This window comes from Daldinia decipiens (genome assembly GCF_022478715.1).
Source record: "Daldinia decipiens strain CBS 113046 unplaced genomic scaffold F4813scaffold_54, whole genome shotgun sequence".
Lineage (NCBI taxonomy): Eukaryota > Fungi > Ascomycota > Sordariomycetes > Xylariales > Hypoxylaceae > Daldinia > Daldinia decipiens.
Window position 1 is genome coordinate 29,649 of NW_026054597.1, and position 18,585 is coordinate 48,233.

The 18,585-nt window shown below is 48.7% G+C and overlaps 4 protein-coding genes across 4 annotated transcripts; 2 read left to right on the plus strand and 2 right to left on the minus strand.

Moving 5' to 3' along the window:
- Positions 1–319: 319 nt before the first annotated feature.
- On the plus strand, positions 320–3,588 carry F4813DRAFT_282484 (PLP-dependent transferase). The gene is made up of 4 exons (XM_049240506.1): positions 320–1,171; positions 1,272–1,308; positions 1,374–2,533; positions 2,672–3,588. Exons 1-4 carry the CDS (start codon positions 884–886, stop codon positions 2,936–2,938), a joined length of 1,752 nt encoding a protein of 583 aa, XP_049094994.1. The 5' UTR covers positions 320–883; the 3' UTR covers positions 2,939–3,588.
- Positions 3,477–7,328, minus strand: F4813DRAFT_282569 (uncharacterized protein). The gene is made up of 4 exons (XM_049240507.1): positions 7,068–7,328; positions 6,658–6,866; positions 4,266–6,587; positions 3,477–4,210 (listed from the first exon to the last, which is right to left on the minus strand). Exons 1-4 carry the CDS (start codon positions 7,114–7,116, stop codon positions 4,070–4,072), a joined length of 2,721 nt encoding a protein of 906 aa, XP_049094995.1. The 5' UTR covers positions 7,117–7,328; the 3' UTR covers positions 3,477–4,069.
- A 617-nt stretch (positions 7,329–7,945) lies between these two features.
- On the plus strand, positions 7,946–9,501 carry F4813DRAFT_282616 (ATP synthase F1 gamma). The gene is made up of 3 exons (XM_049240508.1): positions 7,946–8,227; positions 8,351–9,068; positions 9,136–9,501. Exons 1-3 carry the CDS (start codon positions 8,169–8,171, stop codon positions 9,262–9,264), a joined length of 906 nt encoding a protein of 301 aa, XP_049094996.1. The 5' UTR covers positions 7,946–8,168; the 3' UTR covers positions 9,265–9,501.
- A 1,341-nt stretch (positions 9,502–10,842) lies between these two features.
- F4813DRAFT_383544 (vacuolar protein sorting 33A-like protein) lies at positions 10,843–17,735 on the minus strand (the record flags this gene model as incomplete). The annotated part of the gene is made up of 8 exons (XM_049245957.1): positions 10,843–13,332; positions 13,366–13,681; positions 13,715–13,822; positions 13,915–14,082; positions 15,389–15,515; positions 15,575–17,176; positions 17,396–17,591; positions 17,658–17,735. 8 exons carry the CDS (start codon positions 17,733–17,735, stop codon positions 10,843–10,845), a joined length of 5,085 nt encoding a protein of 1,694 aa, XP_049094997.1.
- Between the last annotated feature and the right edge of the window lie 850 nt (positions 17,736–18,585).

Here is an 18,585-nt window from a genome sequence, read left to right on the forward strand (position 1 = left end):
GGCTATCGCGGCGACTAGGGCGGAAAGGCCGTACGTATGCAAAGACAACTGCCTCTTCGGGATTTGCACTTCAAAGAGTCCAATTGCAGTGTCAGCCTAGGTAGTTAAAGATTCACCGCCTCGTCACAGAGTCTTTCGGTACCTAAGCACCGGAATATGGGCCGCCGTCGCAAAGACTAAACCAATATCCGTTAACTTATGCAAGAAGGACCCTTCTTTCTCAACGTACCATCTATTCCGGATTTTCCTTGCTCACATATAGCTCACTACAAGCAATTTGTAATATTATAGGTAGAAGCGCCTATGGAAATAAAATAGACATCGACTCGGGTCACGGGATAGGGAAACACTGGCGTTGGTATCTGCAAGCAAAGGGCATATTAATGGAGCAAGCAAGCAAAAGTCTAGACTTGGTATGGATGATCGTTATAGATAAGATATGACAGGGCATCGTACATAGGGCGTCGCATGCATTATGAGCTAGGAAACCATGGTTTATTTAGCATATGTATATAGGTCGGAATATGAGTATCATAACGTAATGGATGAATTAGCTTAGTATTCGTATTGGGTTTTGGAGATAGTTACGAGATGGAAATACTATAGTAGTTACGTATGACCCAAAGCGTCAATGGGTGGTATAAACCGGAGAATGGCATTGGTTACTTAAGGCCGGCTACAATCGGCCGGAGCCCCACTATCGTCCCCCGTTATCGCCCCCCGTTATCGCACCGAGGCCCGTGTGATTCGGTGAACAAAGGAAAGCCGCAATATGACAGCAACTTTTCGACCACTGGTCTACTTTTTTTCGGGTCTCTTAGGTAATCATTAGCTTGGGGCCTGTAATATATCTTGTACTTTAGAATTCTTGCTCCTGGAAATAATGGCAAGGTTCAGTTGCAACTACTATCGCACCCTCTCGTCGTTGTTACTTGTTCGTTCGGATCGACGCTTTGTACCGGCTCCTGGAAAGTACCTGTTCTCTACTAGTTCCCGGCACCGCCAGTCTCCAAATATCGCAAGCAAGATGTTGGTGGAGAAGGATCCTGCTGCTGGCCAGCAGGCCCACGAGCGGCTGACGATCGATGGCATCAAGGAGCGGAGGGCAAGAGCAGGCAGGCTATATGCTCCCACGGCGTCCTATTCGGATAGTGACATGTTCAAGTCTCCTGTAAGAAACTCGCCGTCTTCCTGCCTGTCCCATGCCGTATCCGATTTTACTTGCTAGAGTTGTTGTTTAGCTGACGTTTGGTGTGGATGTTGCGGTATAGCAAGCACACGACAAGCCCAAAGCAAAACGATGGGATCGTGAGTTAACTTATCCTCTCTTGCTTATATGGCAATGACGTCTTGGTTCTAACACCCCCCGTCAGACCGTCTTAGCCAAGAGTCCATTGCCCGGGAAGCCTGCGTGCTCAAACAAGCAGCCAAGCACCTCAAGAAGCCCGGGCTCATCTCCCTCGGCGGCGGACTGCCGTCGGCGGAGAACTTCCCCATCGACTCCCTGAGCATGCACGTGCCTACACCGCCTCACTTTACTGAAGCAGAGACGGCCTTGTCGGGTCAGGACGTCAAGATAGGCAAGTATGATGTTGCAAATAACGAGAACGGTGGCGTGTACGATCTGTCTATCGCCATGAACTACGGCCAATCTGTCGGTTCCGCTCAGCTGTTACGTTGGGTCACCGAGCACACCGAGCTTGTCCACCGCGACCTGCCATACTCGGACTGGCGATGTGCCCTGACCATCGGTAGCACGGGGGCTCTCGAGCAAGCGTTGAGGATGTTCTGCGATCGCGCGAGAGGCGACTCGATACTCACGGAAGAATACAGCTTCTCGACGGCGCTCGAGACCACGGCTCCCCTGGGAATCAAGGTATTCGGCGTGCGGCTAGACGGACAAGGTCTGTTACCCGAGAACATGGACGAGATCCTATCGTCCTGGGACGAGAAAGCCAGAGGCGCTAGGAAACCCACCTTGCTGTACACCGTGCCCTCGGGACAAAACCCCACCGGCGCAACGCAGAGCGAACAGCGCCGCCGCGATATCTACGCCGTGTGCCAGAAGCACGACGTCTACATCCTCGAGGACGAGCCGTACTACTTCCTGCAGATGCAGCCGTACACCGGGCCCAACGCCCCCGCCGTCGCGCCCCCGGCTACCATCGAGGAATTCCTCGACAACTTAATCCCCAGCCTCCTCAGCATGGACGTGGACGGGCGCGTAATGCGGCTTGACTCGTTTAGCAAGGTGGTTTCCCCGGGGTCGCGGGTCGGTTGGATTACGGCCAGCGAGCAGATCGTCGAGAGGTATATCCGGCATGCCGAGTGCTGCAGCCAGGGCCCCGGCGGGCTCGCCCAGGTACTCATGTATAAGCTCGTGGACGAGACGTGGGGGCACGAGGGATATGTGAGGTGGCTGATGCACATGCGGCTCGAGTACACGCGGCGAAGGGACACCATCCTGGCTGCGTGCGAGAAGCATCTCCCTCGCGATATCGTGAGTTGGGTTCCGCCGGCCGCGGGCATGTTTGTGAGTTATCTCCCCCCCCCCCCTTTTTTTCTTCTTATTCCCTCCCTTTTACTACTATTCTTCTCTCTTTCACACCGCAATCCCTCTAGATCAGAACTGCCTAGCAGGTAACTAACACCCCGCCTCCTACCTCCCCAGCTCTGGCTCAAGGTCGACCACACGCAACACCCGCAAGCCTCAACCAAATCCATCCTCGAGATCGAAGAAGAAATCTTCAACTCGTGCATCGACAAGGGCGTCCTCGCCATCCGCGGGTCTTGGTTCCGCGCCGAGCGCGACCAGCCCCCCAGCGGCCTGTTCTTCCGCACCACATTCGCCGCAGCCTCCGAGGCCGCTATGGACGCCGCCATCGAGCGCTTCGGCGCTGCTGTGCGCGAGAGCTTTGCTACCGCTAACGGCCACTAGGTAGGAAATTTGCATTTGTGCTCGGGAAGATTACCTTAGGTACTTACGTACTGGCTGTTGTTGGAGTTGTTGTTGGAGTTGGAGTTGGAGTCGTGATACCTACTTACCTACCCCCTTAACCTAGGCGTGTGATTAGATACCTTACATTACATACACCCATCTACATAGCTAGCTACCCTATCAGCCTAGGTTAGAGGCTTATATCCGTTGGACCCTTGGAAAGAGTTGAGCGGTAGCATAGCATGCATGCAGGCCTTGCGAAAAGAACTCCTTTTTTCTTTTCTTTCTTGAGCCGCATAGGATTCGCATATGATTCGCATAGACAGGAGGACACGGATGGACGGGAACAGAAGACCTCTAGCTGGCTCTAGCTAATGCACCTTCTACCGGCGAATCAGACACAGGGTGGCTTGCATGACGTATGGGCTGCTGCGGTGTGAAAGATGCAATATATCGAATTAATCTGTATGGTCGGGCGCTTCGTCGATGCCTAGCTGATGTGTAACGAGTAAGCGCATATATTGATTCTGTCGTGTTCTGCCTAGTCGTCTGGTCGTGAAGAAGGCTGGATAGGTAGGCTATTATTACTTGCGTAGATACTACCTAGGTTAGCCATATTGGCCTACCAGTATTTTACAACAGACCCTTTTCAAATAGCCTCTCAGTACCTATACCCATGTAACAATTAGGTAGGTAGGTAGGTAGGTAGATAATTGGATCCTAGCTACCTAGCCTACGTATGATTTTATAGGCACTACTTCGCAAAATCGGTCCAAAATGAGGAAATTAATAATGCATCGTATTTCTGCCCGTCTAGAATTACTCTAGTGGAAGCGACACAAATCGAATTGTCCATGAACCCACCCCGACACTCGCACCCCCCGGAATGCACCGCGCCATGCTAAAGTACCTGGCTCGTCCGATCATGCTGTAGAAGTGTTTTTATGCCTCCTCTCACAAACCATTGCGCCTTCTTCCTTTCCCCGGTCTGCTTCTGAGACCTCCATCCCCGGCTCTTGTCTCCTTTCTAGGTCTCTCTAACCATCGAGCGCCATTGGCGGGATGTGTACTATACAATAAATATACTGATGATGCGCCAGAGTAATAAGAATAGATAGGTAGCCCGTGGCTTTAAAATTCCCAGTGATCGTCGTCCTCTATCGACTTGATAGCCCAGTTGAACTTCTCACGCAGAGTCTTGGAGAAGAACTTCTCAATAGGAACGTCAAACTTCTTAGCAAAGACAACGGTGAGACGGGGATCGATGTAGTTCTAGACACCAAATTAGCATCCACTTTAGTCAAAGCATGTCTCTAATATAACTTACGATCTTGGAAGTGCCGAGAGCAACCTCCTTGTTACCGTCACGGTCGGCAGCTTGAAGCTCCAGGGTTCTAATGCGTTCTTCTATCTTCTGGATGTTGCTTTCAATCTTCTCAACGGTCGGACCTCTTCCTTCGGCTTCTACCTTCTTAGTCTTGTTCTCTTTCTTGAATTTCTTCGCTAGTTCATCCGCAGCTTGGAGACGCTCCTTGAGCTCCTTATCAGGGAACGGCTTCTCGCCATCCTCCTGGCGCTTCTGGTTGTCTTTCTCAAACTTCCTTTGAATCTTCGTTCGCTGCTCTTCGACTAGAAAGTTCTGATGCTCTAGGATCCACGCTTCGTTGAGATCCGAGTCCATTTCGAAGAAATCAACGGCCTTCTTCTTCTTCAGCTTAGGGTCTACATCCAGTAGCATCATCTTGTTTCGCCACTTTTGATACTTAAGGCCCTTGATACGATCGCCAAGCTTTTCCATCTGTGCTTCATGGCTTGCACCGACAGTCCGCTTATGGTTACAAAGAATAGCAACCTCCCGGTTGCAATCGTTGTATAGTTTGATCTTCTCTGCCATGGTAGAATCTGAGACCTTCAAGTCCCTGAGTAGGTTCGCCATGGTGTAAGAAGCATTATATGTACGGAAGACCTTCGCTGTCAAACCTGCCATATAAGAGGAAAGGTGCTTGTTCAGCTGCGCAGTTGTTAGGCGATCAAAGATATCATCGCCCTCCTTCTTCGGTGGCTTCTTGAATACTCTAAGATTCTTAAACACCTGTCGGTCAACCGTGACCTGATCGTAGAATCTAATACTGTCTTTACCCAAGAAATCGAAAATGACGATATTGGGTTCTTGGAGGGTGACGTGTTCGTATTTGAGCGAACAACAACCCACTGTCTCGGCCTCGTTCTCGGTGTCTTTTTCGTTACCAGCTCTCAGAGCAAACTTGTCAATTAGGTACACAGCTGTGGCTCGCTGACGGTCGGCCATGGCTTCTGCCTTCAGATCCTTCGTATAGTCCTTGCGGATCCTTGCGATGTGCTTCTTCAACTCTCGAGCTTTTTCGAATTTCTTGAAGTCACTCTGGCCCTTGACAGCACTGGTCGCACCGAGCATGACATACTTGTATGAACCATTGATGTTTTCTTGCCACATTGCTAGCCATGTGGCTTTGTTGTCGTGCTGAACAGCCTTCCATTTGTGGCCCTCAGGTGGAACCGGGACCTTTGCGTTCTTGCCGATGTTGATGATAATTTGTTCAGGCATAACTCGTTTCTTGACTTTACCTGTCTTAGGATGCTCGCCACGACCACGGAATAGCCCGGGTGGTTCGACTCGGAAGTTGCCGACTTTTTCTTTGCGGCCATCCCATTTGCAGTACATATACGGGGCTTCAGCCTTATCCCTCTCCGCCTTCTCCGCCTTCTTTTCGGCAGTCGGGCGAGCCTTCTTCGCCTCGTTCTTGGCATGATAATATTCAAAGATGGGTTTGAAGTCTAGCTTGGAAAACTCTTTGATGTTGACCTTGTTGCCTTTTCGATCTGTTGCTCCACCTGTTTTGTCTAGCACCTCCTTGAAATCGCTGAAGAAATTCTTTTGGAAGGTAGGATTCTCTACGTTGTGGGTTGAGTTGAGCATCGATCCGAAAAAACCAGCAACTTCCTCAGCTTCAACATGAAGATTTACTGGAGTGCCGTCGTAAATGAGTCTCACGTCTTTTGGAAGGGGCTCGTAAGCCGGGGGGAAGAGAACACCATTGTGCTCAAGAGTAGTCCACTTGACACTGTCATCCTCTTTCTTGGGGGCGTCCCACCAACGGTACTCTGCTTCCTCATCTTCACCTTCGGCTGGCTCTTCGCTCACCTCCTTCTTGGCTTTCTTGGCTGGAGTTTTCTTAGCTGGGGTAGACTTCTCAGCCTTCCCATTAGCCTTGCTAGGGGCGGTCTTTGCCTTCTTGCGAATAGGCAAGTCGGAATCAGACTCTTCTTTCTTGACGCCGTTAGCCTTTCCTTTTCCATTGACGCCGTTGGATGGTCGCTTTCTCCCCTTGGTACCTGCTAAGGGTACATCATCATCAGACTCATCCTTGACGGCCTTCTTTGGAGTAGGTTTCTTCGATTTGGAAGCGCTCGCATTGATGGCCTTTGCTTCCTTTTCAGCATTCTTCTCGATAGCCTTCCTCTTAGAAGCAAGTTTAGCATTCAGCGGCTGGTCATCGTCCGAATCTTCCATCATAGCAGTCTCATCCGCAGCGGGTGGTAGCTTAGTCTTTCTCTTGCTGAGAATCTCATCGTCGGAGTCGTCGGGAACAACTTTTCTTTGACGCTTCGCCTAATTTGATGGTTAGTATGGACTTTTCTATATTGCGGCACGGTTCTGGTGTAAACAAATTCGAACATACCAATCGCCCATCTTCAGACTCCGACGCGTCCTTGTAGCTCACGTTGTTGGTAGAAGCTCTCGACTTGCGCTTCCCATTGCCGTTTGTTTGTGGAGACGCATCGTTGACTGGGCCGTTGCGAATGGACACAGGAGCAGGCTTAGGTTTAGGTTTGGTAGCGCTGCGGTTCATGGCTTTACCTTCGGTCTTGGAATTACTCGAGGTCGAGACTAAAACATCGGAAGGCGCGTTAGTAAAAGCGAGGCTGGGGGAAACCAAAGAGGCAGGTAGATAGGTCCGAGTTTGACGAGTGAATGAAGGAGTATGAATTTGGTATGATAGGACGGCGCAAGGCAAGTGACACCAGTACGACAGACAACCTAGATCAGTCACAAGTAATAAAAAAATAAAAAATAAAAAAGTCAACTTACGGTGGCCGTTGGTGCGAGCCAGAGGCATATCATCGTCAGAGTCGGACATTTTGGGCGCGCGACGTCGGGAAGTCGCGAGTGCGATGCGTTGACTTAGCAGGGGATTCGGGTGAGAATTCAGGATTCGACAGGTAAAGGTGCGAATAAAGAGAGCGCGAAAGATGGGTATAAAGTGAAATTTTGCGATATTGAATAGTAGGAAGGGTGGACCACACCGTAGTGCACCACCCTATTCTATAAGATAAAGAGGACAAACAAGCAACGAGAGTGAGGAAGGGGGAGAGATGGTGAGATTAGAAGGGGAAAAGTCAGAGACGACGAGTGTGAGGACTTGGAAAAGAAGGCTTCATTGGAAAGTCTAGCCCATTAGCCACAGGTTGAGTCCGCTGCGGATGCTATTGGCCAGGTGTTGTCCTTATGAGTGGAGAAGAGATGAGTAGGGACTGGGTAGGAAGAATCCAAGAATGCCCTACCTACTGCTGCGGCCGGGCTGGTCTGTTGCTACGTGCTGGACTGCTGGCTGCTGGCTGCTCTGCATGTGGTAGAAAGTAAAGGAAAAAAAATATTGTTAGTGAACCCGGTCAGGACCAGGTAAAGAGAGCCCAAAAAGGCTTAGAGCGGGTATAAGAATGATTAGATAATAATATAATATATGCTGCATGAGATGAGTCGCTTCCGAATTAGTACATTCATCTTGGGTACGTATGGATCGTATCGTATGGAGTATGGATCGTGGCTGCTTGTACCGTACGCAAGGACCACTAAGAAGTTACCAGCTATGTAGGTATGTACATATGTACCTAGCCTGCTGCTTCCAGGTCCACTTGGGGAAAGACAGAAAAAAAATACAAAGTACATGTAGCTTAATTTGCTTGGCAAAGCGGTTCCGTCTGGGCCGAGAAATTTCCGGGCGTGGGAGAAAGCGCAAGTGTGGCCCGGTCGGGAACTGGAGGAAAGAAGCTTTTGGTGGAAAAGAGATCAAATCGAACCTCCATCGAAATAATTGATCCCAGAGTCACCAATTGATTGCGCTTCCCCATCGCATCGCAATCAATCCTTATTTAAGGGCTCAGGACACGACTCACCCTCCAGTTCTTCAAGATGCTTTCAAGGGTAGCACGACCGGCTCTGAGAGCTGGAGCTGCGGCTATTCCTGCTCGGTACGTCGGATCTTGAAGTGGGATTATGAGGCAATTCGCCGACTACCCTCAAAATGCACCCCGATCACGTCTAAGAATAAGAGTTTTAGAAAGAAGGACGTACTAATAGCTGAATTGGTACAGTGCCGCCAACAATGGAGCAGCTGGCTACGCTACCCTACGAGAAATCGAAGGTCGTCTAAAGTCTATCAAGAACATCGAGAAGATCACCAACACCATGAAGATCGTGGCCTCCACCAAGTTGACCCGTGCCCAACGTGTCATGAACGACTCGCGAAAGTACGGCCAGACCTCAAACGAAGTCTTCGAATCCGCCGAGACTAAGCCCCTCGAGGGTGAGGGCAAGAAGACCTTGTACATCGTGTGCAGCTCCGACAAGGGTCTCTGCGGTGGTGTTCACTCCGGTCTCACGCGTTTTATGCGCCGACGACTAGCTGCCAGCGACCAGCCTGCCGACCTGATCCTCATCGGAGAGAAGTCCAGGGCCCAGCTCAGCCGTACGAACGCCAAGGACATCGTCCTCAGCTTCGCCAGTATTGGAAAGGATATCCCGACCTTCACCGATGCCCAGGCCATCGCCGACCAGGTTACGCAGCTTCCTACTGACTACACCGACATCAAGATTGTGCACAACAAGTTCATCAACGCTACCAGCTACGAACCCATAATCATCGAGGCTTTCTCCGAGGAGGCCATTGCCAACTCCCCCAACTTCTCCGCCTTCGAGGTTGACGAGGAGCTTCTGTCTAACCTCCGGGAATACGCCCTAGCTAACTCTCTCTACTGGGCTCTTGCCGAGGGACACGCCTGCGAGATCTCTGCCCGACAACAGGCTATGGATGTAAGTTTAGACCGTCAAACTTAACCTTATCAAACTGTCAAGCCCCCGCCTCTAACCTTCTTCATAGAACGCCTCCAAGAACGCTGGCGAGATGATCAGCAAGTACCAGATTCTTTTCAACCGAACTCGTCAAGCCGTCATTACAGGCGAACTGGTCGAAATCATCACTGGTGCCACCGCCTCGGAGGACATGTAGAGCGGGTGATAGAAAAATAGATGGGGTGGTGAATGATCCAATCGCATCTTCCCTTTGTATCAAAGTACCCTAAGCAAAACCTCGGCGCTGTCGCCTTGGATGTATCAATTCAACGAACTAGTTCCTCAGCCTTACTTGCCCTCTTTGTCCTCTTTGTTTTATGTGACGCAGTTCTGTATTTGACTGAAACATCAACTTACTCCTGAAGCAGTGCTTGGAGGCTTTCTACGTGAGTTAGCTGCAGTGTATAATCACCTAAGCTACACCGACCGTCCCTATTAATAAAGTGAGGAGGTAGACTATCACTACCAGTACCATATCATATAGAGATAGACAACGTACCTCCTATCATTTTCGACCACTCATGCTTCAAGCTCACCTGGACAAACTACCTACACAAAGGCAATTTAAAAGACATCTAGCATATCAAGTAGAGCTGTCTATCTATCCTCCCCCCTACGCTTTGGAGTTTATGGCTGTTTAGTTGATATAATTACACCACTACATTATCAACCAGCTGAGCCATGTCTTAACTGACACGTCACATACAAGCCCCTAACCTAGGTCCACAAGCCCGTTTGCCATTATCAATTTAGATGCTCGAACAAACCATGACAGATTCAGAAGCACCCTCCCGCCACGTTACTACGTACAGAGGTACCTACATACTTTATACCAAAGGGACCATGGAACTAGCTCTAGGAAACTTAGAAACGTGTAGCAGAGTTTGTGACATTATTCCAACATGTTTGCCCTATAGTCAACAGGAGCAATCTATATATCTCCTAGGTTAGAGCTTTTGCTAATTATAGTCTGCTAGATACCAGGTACCTAGGTAGGTTATATGCAAGTTTCCTAAAATACAACATCTATCTACCCTCTTTGTTGGCCGCTAGGTTAAGATAATAATAGCATACGGCTAGTCGCAGCAAATGATATAGCGCCTTCTTAGACCATCTAATAAGGGTTCGCGTTATCACTTGCTCGTCAGTATATCCGACGGCTTCCTAGCCAAGGGCAGCATCACGAGCTATCAACTTCTCAGATTCCTTGTCCCTAAGGTCGATAGCCAAATAGTCTACAAACCACGAATCCATACCCTTATTTACTTTATTTCTGTTGAGAAATACAAGTCTAAAAAAGGTTTCCAGCAGAAACTGTGTGGGTATAATAATCTAGCTTAAGTCACCAATATCACATCACCACTTACGTCAAAGACACAAATTACAGTCACACCCAAGAAAGAAACATGTATGATAAATGCATCGCAATAAACGTATTTCGGGCTTCTAGCAGAGCCCTTGGACCTTAGCAACTATGTACTTCAGGAACCATCACAAGCCGCCCTAACGCCCCCTATGACTACTTCCGATGCAAAGCCCGTACGCCAACGACAACGTAAATGTGCCTAACCCCTATACGCGCCTACCGGTGGACCGGCGCCTCGTAGTAAATCTTTTTGTACAACTCCTACCCCTCTAAATCGAGGTATCACCCCATAGTTTTGTTTATGTATAGGTACCTAACGTATGTATGTAATCGAAAGGGGAGCCGACGTATTACCCTAGCTCTAGAGTTTCACTCCTCCATGTCGATATCACTTCCCTCACTCTCAGCATAGTTGCTGACCTTGGCGCGTCTCCGTTCTCTTCCGCTCTCACTGGCAGGGCTTCCCTCGTCCTCGAACACGAGCTTATGGTCTTTTTCGTATTCGCCCCTTACTACGGGGTAACGCTGATCCCACTCCTTGACCTTGGTCTCCCAGGCCTTTAATGCTTCATTATACTTCTGCTTTTGATCGGACGCTTGATCTTCAAACGGCTTTCGATCTTCAGGAGTCGCCTCCTTCCACATCTTACTTGTCATGACTCGTACTTCGTTTGGACCCGGCTTGCCCTTACCAGCTCGGCGGCCCTCTGCACACCGCTTGCGTGCCGTCTCGAAGAATGCCTTACTATATAGGAGGTAGGCATTTCCCGCAACTTTCTGGGGTCGCCAAGGTCGCTCCCCGATTTGCGCTTTGATATGTCGCCAAGCGGCGGCTTCATATTCATCAATACGAGTCTGTTTGTTGGATTTGTGAGATATGACTGATAGACCATCTCCAGGCTCCTTGCGCTTCAACCCCTGGGAAGAGAATGCGGACTCTTTCCGTAGTATTAGCGGAGTGGGGACCTCGATTTGGCCGATCATGGCATCGATTACTTCCGACGCTACGCGTAGTCCAGATAGGTATGCGCCATGTACTGTAGCAGGGTGAGTTTCGGTTGTGTGCTCGCCTGCAAAGAATAGGTTGCCAACTGATTTAGCCATCGTTTGATAGTCGTCAGGGCGCATCGAAGGACCGGCCGAGGAATAAGACCCTCGGGCAAATTTATCAGAACCCCAGCGTGTGACGATCGAATGGATCGGTTGGGGAACTTTAGCACCATATACGCTTCGGAGGACCTCGGTAGCTTCAGCCACGAGCTCATCATTGTTAGAATGCTCAGTATCAAAGCCAGCATCTCCAGCCATCAACCCAATAAGTACTGGAATGCCGCTTGTATTTGACGTGTTAAACCACTGGAAGCAACGCCCACGCTGTGAAGTGTACTCAGACTGCTTGAGGCTATGGCGAGAATTTGGACTTCGTAGGCAACCGAAGATGTCTCTGCTCGTATCCCAAAAAGCTTCTGCGTAAACTAGAATAATTTTATTAAGGATACCATAACCTAGGCGACTAATAGCGCCTGCTTTGGAAGGTGGTAGAGGAGGGTTGAATTCAACACTGCCGTGTTTGAGAACTCCGAGAGGAATTGTGGAAACCACATAGTCTGCCTCAAAGCTCGAGCCATCTTCACATTCGACACGTGCAGTTCTTTGTCCATCGGGATCGTAGAATATTTGTTTGACGCTGGTATTCTTCCGAACGTCTAGTCGCGAAGGCATATTTGCCAGACCCCATGCGACATCTTGGTAGCCACCAATTACCATTGTGTGTTTACCTTCCCACTCGTTACCAGCATCGATATCCCAGCCTCCGATACTCAGTTGATTATAATTGGTTGCGTTGCTATACTCGAGATTGGCTATGTGCCAATTCATAAGTCGAAAGTCTTGAGGTGTAAGATCAACAATATTCTTGTACTGCGTAATTGCCTCGTCCATGACAGAGCCAAGGGTGGCATCGGGAGCTTTAGCTGCTGTCTCAAGGTCCAGATCGTAGTCCTCGGTCACATGTTCCTTAAGCGCCCAACCCATCAGACGCGCTTTAAAAGCTGCCTTGAGGGTAGCTGGGGTACCCGGCTCAACATGGGTTCTACCAGTTGCTCGGTCCGTAGAGACGGGGACAAGACTAATTTGGGGCCCTAGGCTCTGCTCTGAGACCGGCGGTGCTTGCGGGAGAGCGGCTGTTGCCTCTTCGACCTGAGCGATAGTCTTTTGACCTTCAGCTGAACTATCTCGACCTTCATCCATCAAGTCCTTGTTGCCTTCAATGAGTTTGGACGGCGGGTTCTTAAACTTATAGTCGCTTACTCGTTCAAGGCAATCGTTGTAGAGCTTTTCGACAAGGCGATCCCGTACATCGTCCACAGCCTTGCCATTGGCGTCGTAGAGGGTAGTGTCAGGTCGTAAAGCATAATAAGGCAAGGCCATCTGTCCTCTCACTAGAATATTTAGTGGATTACCTCGCTCGAATCCAGTGATAATCATGCCTCCACACTCTACACTATGCCGCCGGCCTTGAAATCCTATCAGATGTTGACTTTTGCTACCATCGAGTGCACGTGAGTACACACGACCGCCTAGGCGGTTTCGACCCTCAAGGACAATTATCCTCGGAGCTTCTTCTCCCGAGTGCTGAAATTGTTCATCATATTGGCCAAATAAGCTCTCTAATTGCCTCGCACACCCCAGGCCAGCCATCCCGGCGCCAATGACAACTACTGTCTTTCCCTTTTTGCTCGGTTTGGCATTCGTCGGCCGCTTCTGAGCCGAGGAAACTTCTGCGCAGCCAAAGTTGATATATCCTGATCGGACGAGCCAGTCGTAGCATACGCTTGCAGCGTCGAACCATCTTGGATCCTTGACACACCCAATAGCTTCTTCACGAGAAACTCCGATTCGAGGGTTATTCAACCATAATCGTAGGACCCCGTTTCGAATGTTCAGATATGTAGTCACCTGAGCATGACTGATATGGTTTCTCAACATCAAGTACTCATCCTGATGTAGAGCATAAGGATTTAGTCGAGATGACTCGGCTGCGGCTATGCATTGGTTGGCATACTCATGTGGAGAGATGTCTGTCGGGATAGATACTCGGGGTCGCACGTCGAATGGGCGTCTTTGTGTCTTAGTGGTGGTTTTATTGTCGATGTGGGTCCTCAGCGGTTCTTGTAACGAATCCATGTCAATCGGCGTCGTCGCTTTACTTGAGTGTGACGATAATGGTGGAGATGTCAACTCTGACTGATCTGACATAGTCGAAGTTGATGACCCGAATGAATTTCCAGAGTTCTCGTGAGCCTTTGAAAATTTGGAATTTATTGACGGCGATTGACTGTGATGAGACCTATTATCTGTTTAGGATATGGAAACATAATACTGGAGTTTCGAGACTATGATAGGAGTGATTATTACGGATATATCACATGAGAGACTTACGCGGGATCTTGTCGTGATACAGGCGCAGAGGCCATACTGTCCGGAGACACGTCCATGCCGTCAATTCGAACAACTATTTCAGGTTCTGTCTTCGGGGTGTCTCTTGAGGTAGATAGCTTAGGGTTATATGATTTGAAGGAGTCCGCAAGAAGAGATGCTGGAAGAGTTCTCGTGATATCAGCCGGAGAGGCAAGTATTGATTCTAGATGATGGTCCAATTCCTCTAAGTCCATCAGACGGCCCGACCCTATAAAATTACCCTCCTCCAGCAGGATCTTCTGAGTGCTGCTCATAGCTGACGAGCTCAGATTCCGTGTTGGCCAGAGACATACACATGCATCGATATATGGGTATGAGCGAGGTCGTCCGGGATTCGTGTATGGGGAGTTTGGCCAAGACTCCCATTGAATAATCAAGTATCTCGTTTTAGAATGGCTGTAGGAAATTGACACTTAAATGTCATGCTGACTACCGCAAGTTGTCGGCAGCTTGGTCCTTGAACTCTTGTGGACTCTTGCGGACTCTAGAGAGTCTTGTTAGTCGACATACAAGACTTGCCTCATCAGATCTGGAGGTTTATTAAAGTATCGATCGAATGATCACGCACAGTTAAAATAAGCGGGCCTCGGTACTGTACTCTTATGAAACATAGGCAGATCTCGACTCGATTATAATCGGTTGTTGGCTGTTGGCTGTTGGTTTAGGTCTCGAAACGATTGAACAATTGGAACCTATTACAATGATTCGAGAGGTATTATTTTGCATTAATAGACGTTGGAGAGACTCCCTCGGGTTTTAATAACCCAATCTCGAAGGGGGAGGAGAGTATAAGATTGATATGGACATTGGCGTATTAAGACATGTATGTACACACACATTCAAATCTGCATAAGTAATGCCATATACTGAAAGCCTGAAAGCTCCTCCTAATCTTGCGCTAGCCGCTAAACCTACCCTTGCCCACTCTGCCACTCTGCCACTCTGCCACTTCAATTTTTGGTCTTTTGGGGAGAGTGCTCCGTGCTCCCCGCCGCTACTGCACGTGATCCCCTAGAGTCTTCTGTGTACATATTAACATAAAATCGTCATCTAAAATTGTTGATCTACAGATTCACTCATCTTCAACAATTGACCTTAGGTACCTATTCGTAGTCACCCGGTATCGTTGCCTAGTGTCGTATCACGTCTATAAACCAGCAATGCGTATAATAGTTAGAATAAGTACAATGCTGAATATGTCCTCAATTCGCATCCGCTAATATGTATCCCTCGGGTCTAGATCTTAATAACCCTCATTCACCTTGCCAAGCATAGGTACCATTCATTATCCCCCTACTCGTTGGACCCAGCTATTATATATATATATATTATGTATACATAAATCAGAGCCATTCTTCCCGTATGATCGTATCGTACGCCGGATACGGCTGCTGCCACCTTGGTGGATTTGACACGCGGGAAATAATTGTATTACTGGGCCGTAGACGAAGCAGCAGCCGGCTTAGGTGGCTCCTTCGCAAAGGACTTCTTCTCTACCGCAGCATCCATCATCTTATTCCCGCTAATGATTGAAGTCGTGCAGATTACAATATTCCTCCTACCTAAAAACATTGTTAGTTGATCTGAAGGGACATATCGAAGGGGTAAACACGATACCGACCTTCTTCCTTTTTTGCGATAAATCGCAGCGCAGCGATCTCGGTAAATGTTATTCCTCCCACGAATACAACAAACACCGTCTTCTTGTCGCCCCCTCCAGATAATAGAGCTCGAGCTTTGACTGCCTTGTCTTCGCCCTTTTGTAGCTCGTCAAATGTCTGGCCCCGTGCATGCTTCACAGCCTCATCGAAACCTCGCCATCCTTGCGCACCGCTACTAGCAGCTGTGCTTGCGCCAGTCGTCCCGTTGCCACGTGTAATGGAGAGGAGATATTGCTTCTGCAATATACATTGTACGAGACGGATCGAAAGAGGTGCATAGCCGCTGTATACATATGCGATGTCATTGGGGTCGTGCTCATTAACTTCGTCAACGATTAAACGAAGCTGCTTGCGTAAGTAGGCGTAGTTTGTCTTAGTTCCGGTTGTCGTCCCCGAGCCGGGCATAGGTATCATGCTTGCCATAGGCGAAGCCCGAGATAAAAATAGCTGCAGCTTTTCTAAGTTAACTAAGGTTAAGAAATGTTGGTACCCGTAGCCTTCTAATATCAAACGCCTAAAATGATCAAAGTCTTTTGCTTTGATACCACCGGATATGCATGAATACACGCATAAGAGCCTCAGTATCTCTTGCAACGGCACATCTCTTGCGATTAACTCTTCAATGGCCTCAAATTGGGAACTGGGGTCGGCACCCGCGGCTAGGTTCTGTTGGACTTCTAGCATGCGACTGAATTGATCTGCTCGTGTATGTTTCATAATCTCCTCAGCAAGTCCAGTATGTATTTTCAAGCTCTGATGCTCTGTTTGATAGCCGGGTAACTTTTTCACAAAGTCTTTAAGCTCCGCGGTTGTCCTAGATGCATGGCGGCTATCATAGTCGCTTTGCAACCTCCGTGCAACCTTGTTGAGTAGTGTACCAACAATTGCGAAGTTTGCATCGCGGAGTCCGTCGTAAAGTTTATCTGCAGAGTCCAGTTGTATTTTACGCTTCCTCGAAGGGGCATTAGCCGTCGGAGTAGACGCGCTCTGAGATATGGGTTGTGGCGGAGCTCCCACGATAGTAGAATCAATATCAGCTTGATTATTCTGAATCCCCCAGACCTCATCAATCAGCCCTTCGTATGTCAGTTGCGTAAGTAAGGGCGTAACGAAATCGACTTCGCGGTCAATCAATATCACACTTTCTATCGTGTTGCTTGGTGTAAGCCCAGACCGGGTATTTTCGCTCGCATCTTCCCCAGCCAGCATCTCCTGTCGCATTCTGGTGAGTAATTCCGCCACGCGCTTCGCATTGTCGCCCTTTCCAATGACGCGCGGAAATAGTCCATGTTTAGATTGAATTCCCATCAAGGCTCTCGCCATCAGAAATGTTGGTGTTGTATCTTTGAACAGAAAAAGATCCCTAAAAGAGTCGCCGAGCTCTAGGGATAGGACATCTCGCTCAAGCGGGAAGAAATACAACGGGAGCTCTGCAATGTTCACATCACCCAACACACCGGCTTCCTCTAAGAGCTTATCAGATACTAGAGTACGGCGGGGTACCCAGAAGATGTGGAATTCGTGGCCGGTCTGACTTTCGCGTTGTAGCCGCTTGATATGCTCTGTACTAAATGTCAGTATTTTACGATGGCGTCTTGCGCATTGACTCTAGCGAAGACACTATAGGCCGTGCTCATAAGATTCTCATCTTGGGGCAATATTGACAGGTGTCGTGAATTGGAAAATAACTCTATGGTGCCTATTGAGAGCCCGTGCTTCTTCGACATTGAGAGAGGTGTCGGAGGATGAGAGCGAGGATGAGTATGAGGGAGACGACGAACCTGCTATGGATTGAGCGTGGCGGGCAGACTCCCCTCGTGCCATAAACACGACATTGCGTTGGCTCGTATCGGCATTCTTATTTTCGAGAATGAAGAACTTGTCTACGCCATAATCTTGTAGGGTTGATACCTTGACTACGACACCGATTGGGCCAGCCAAGCTACGCTCGATGACGAGATTCTTCTTCCCGCGAACCTAAGTAGTCGTGTTATTCCCGATTGTCCAAACAAGATGGCAGAGGATTAAGGCAGCCTTACTTACGCCTTCGAGAAGATAAAGAAGGTCCTTTCGAGCCTTGTCTCTAATCTGTTCGGCGTCGAACCCCGCATGAGGAGTCATTATGAGCTCTTCATGGGGGTGGTGCTTGTGAGCGAAAGAGACGGTGTATAGAGTTGGCAAGTTGTAAGTTGTAAGCTGGAAGCTGGAGCTGCAACTGGAGCTTTCTGGAGGAATTACAAATTGAACTGGGGGGGGGTAGCTTGTCAGCTTGTGAGCTTGTCAAGCTTGGGGAACTTTGGGTTAACTTGGGTAAGGTTAGGTGGGTTCGACAAGCTTATCGCTTATTCCAATTTTGGTTAGCCCCACGGCTAGATAGAGATCCGATTGTACATACAAGCAGGAGGGACACGACGTCACAGCTCCGCTCTATAAAATATGTACATGCATGCTGTAAGTTAAATAAATGCCATACTTAAGCCATCACTGATAGGTCCTGTCCTATTGTCGTATCTATCATTTCCCTGTGAATAGCTGCATGGTCGTAAAAATTTAAATTTGGCTAAAAAAAAGAGAGTATTATTTGAATTCTACAAGGAAGCAACATTTAGCTAGGAATGTTATCGAAATGTTATACATCGACCTCAGCGTCACGATTTTGCTCAAGTACCTAAATAATCATATCGCAAAGCCAAGGTACAATTACTCAGAACGTATGATCATGATTGCAGTCGTAAAATGCTAATTGCAAAGGGACCTTTGCTCCTATGTAGATGTCTCATATGGACGATCGCATGCCGCCTATCCACGCAATGCCTATCAGCTTCATGCTGCTAATATCATAAGAGGATTCAGCCTGACTGGATGAATCTCCTATACCTTAAGTGTCCAACAAAGTACGCTTCGCAGATCTAGCCCAGGCAACAGTTATGCAAGTGAAACAAGGTATTTCGAGTCTCAGAGAACCGCCCAG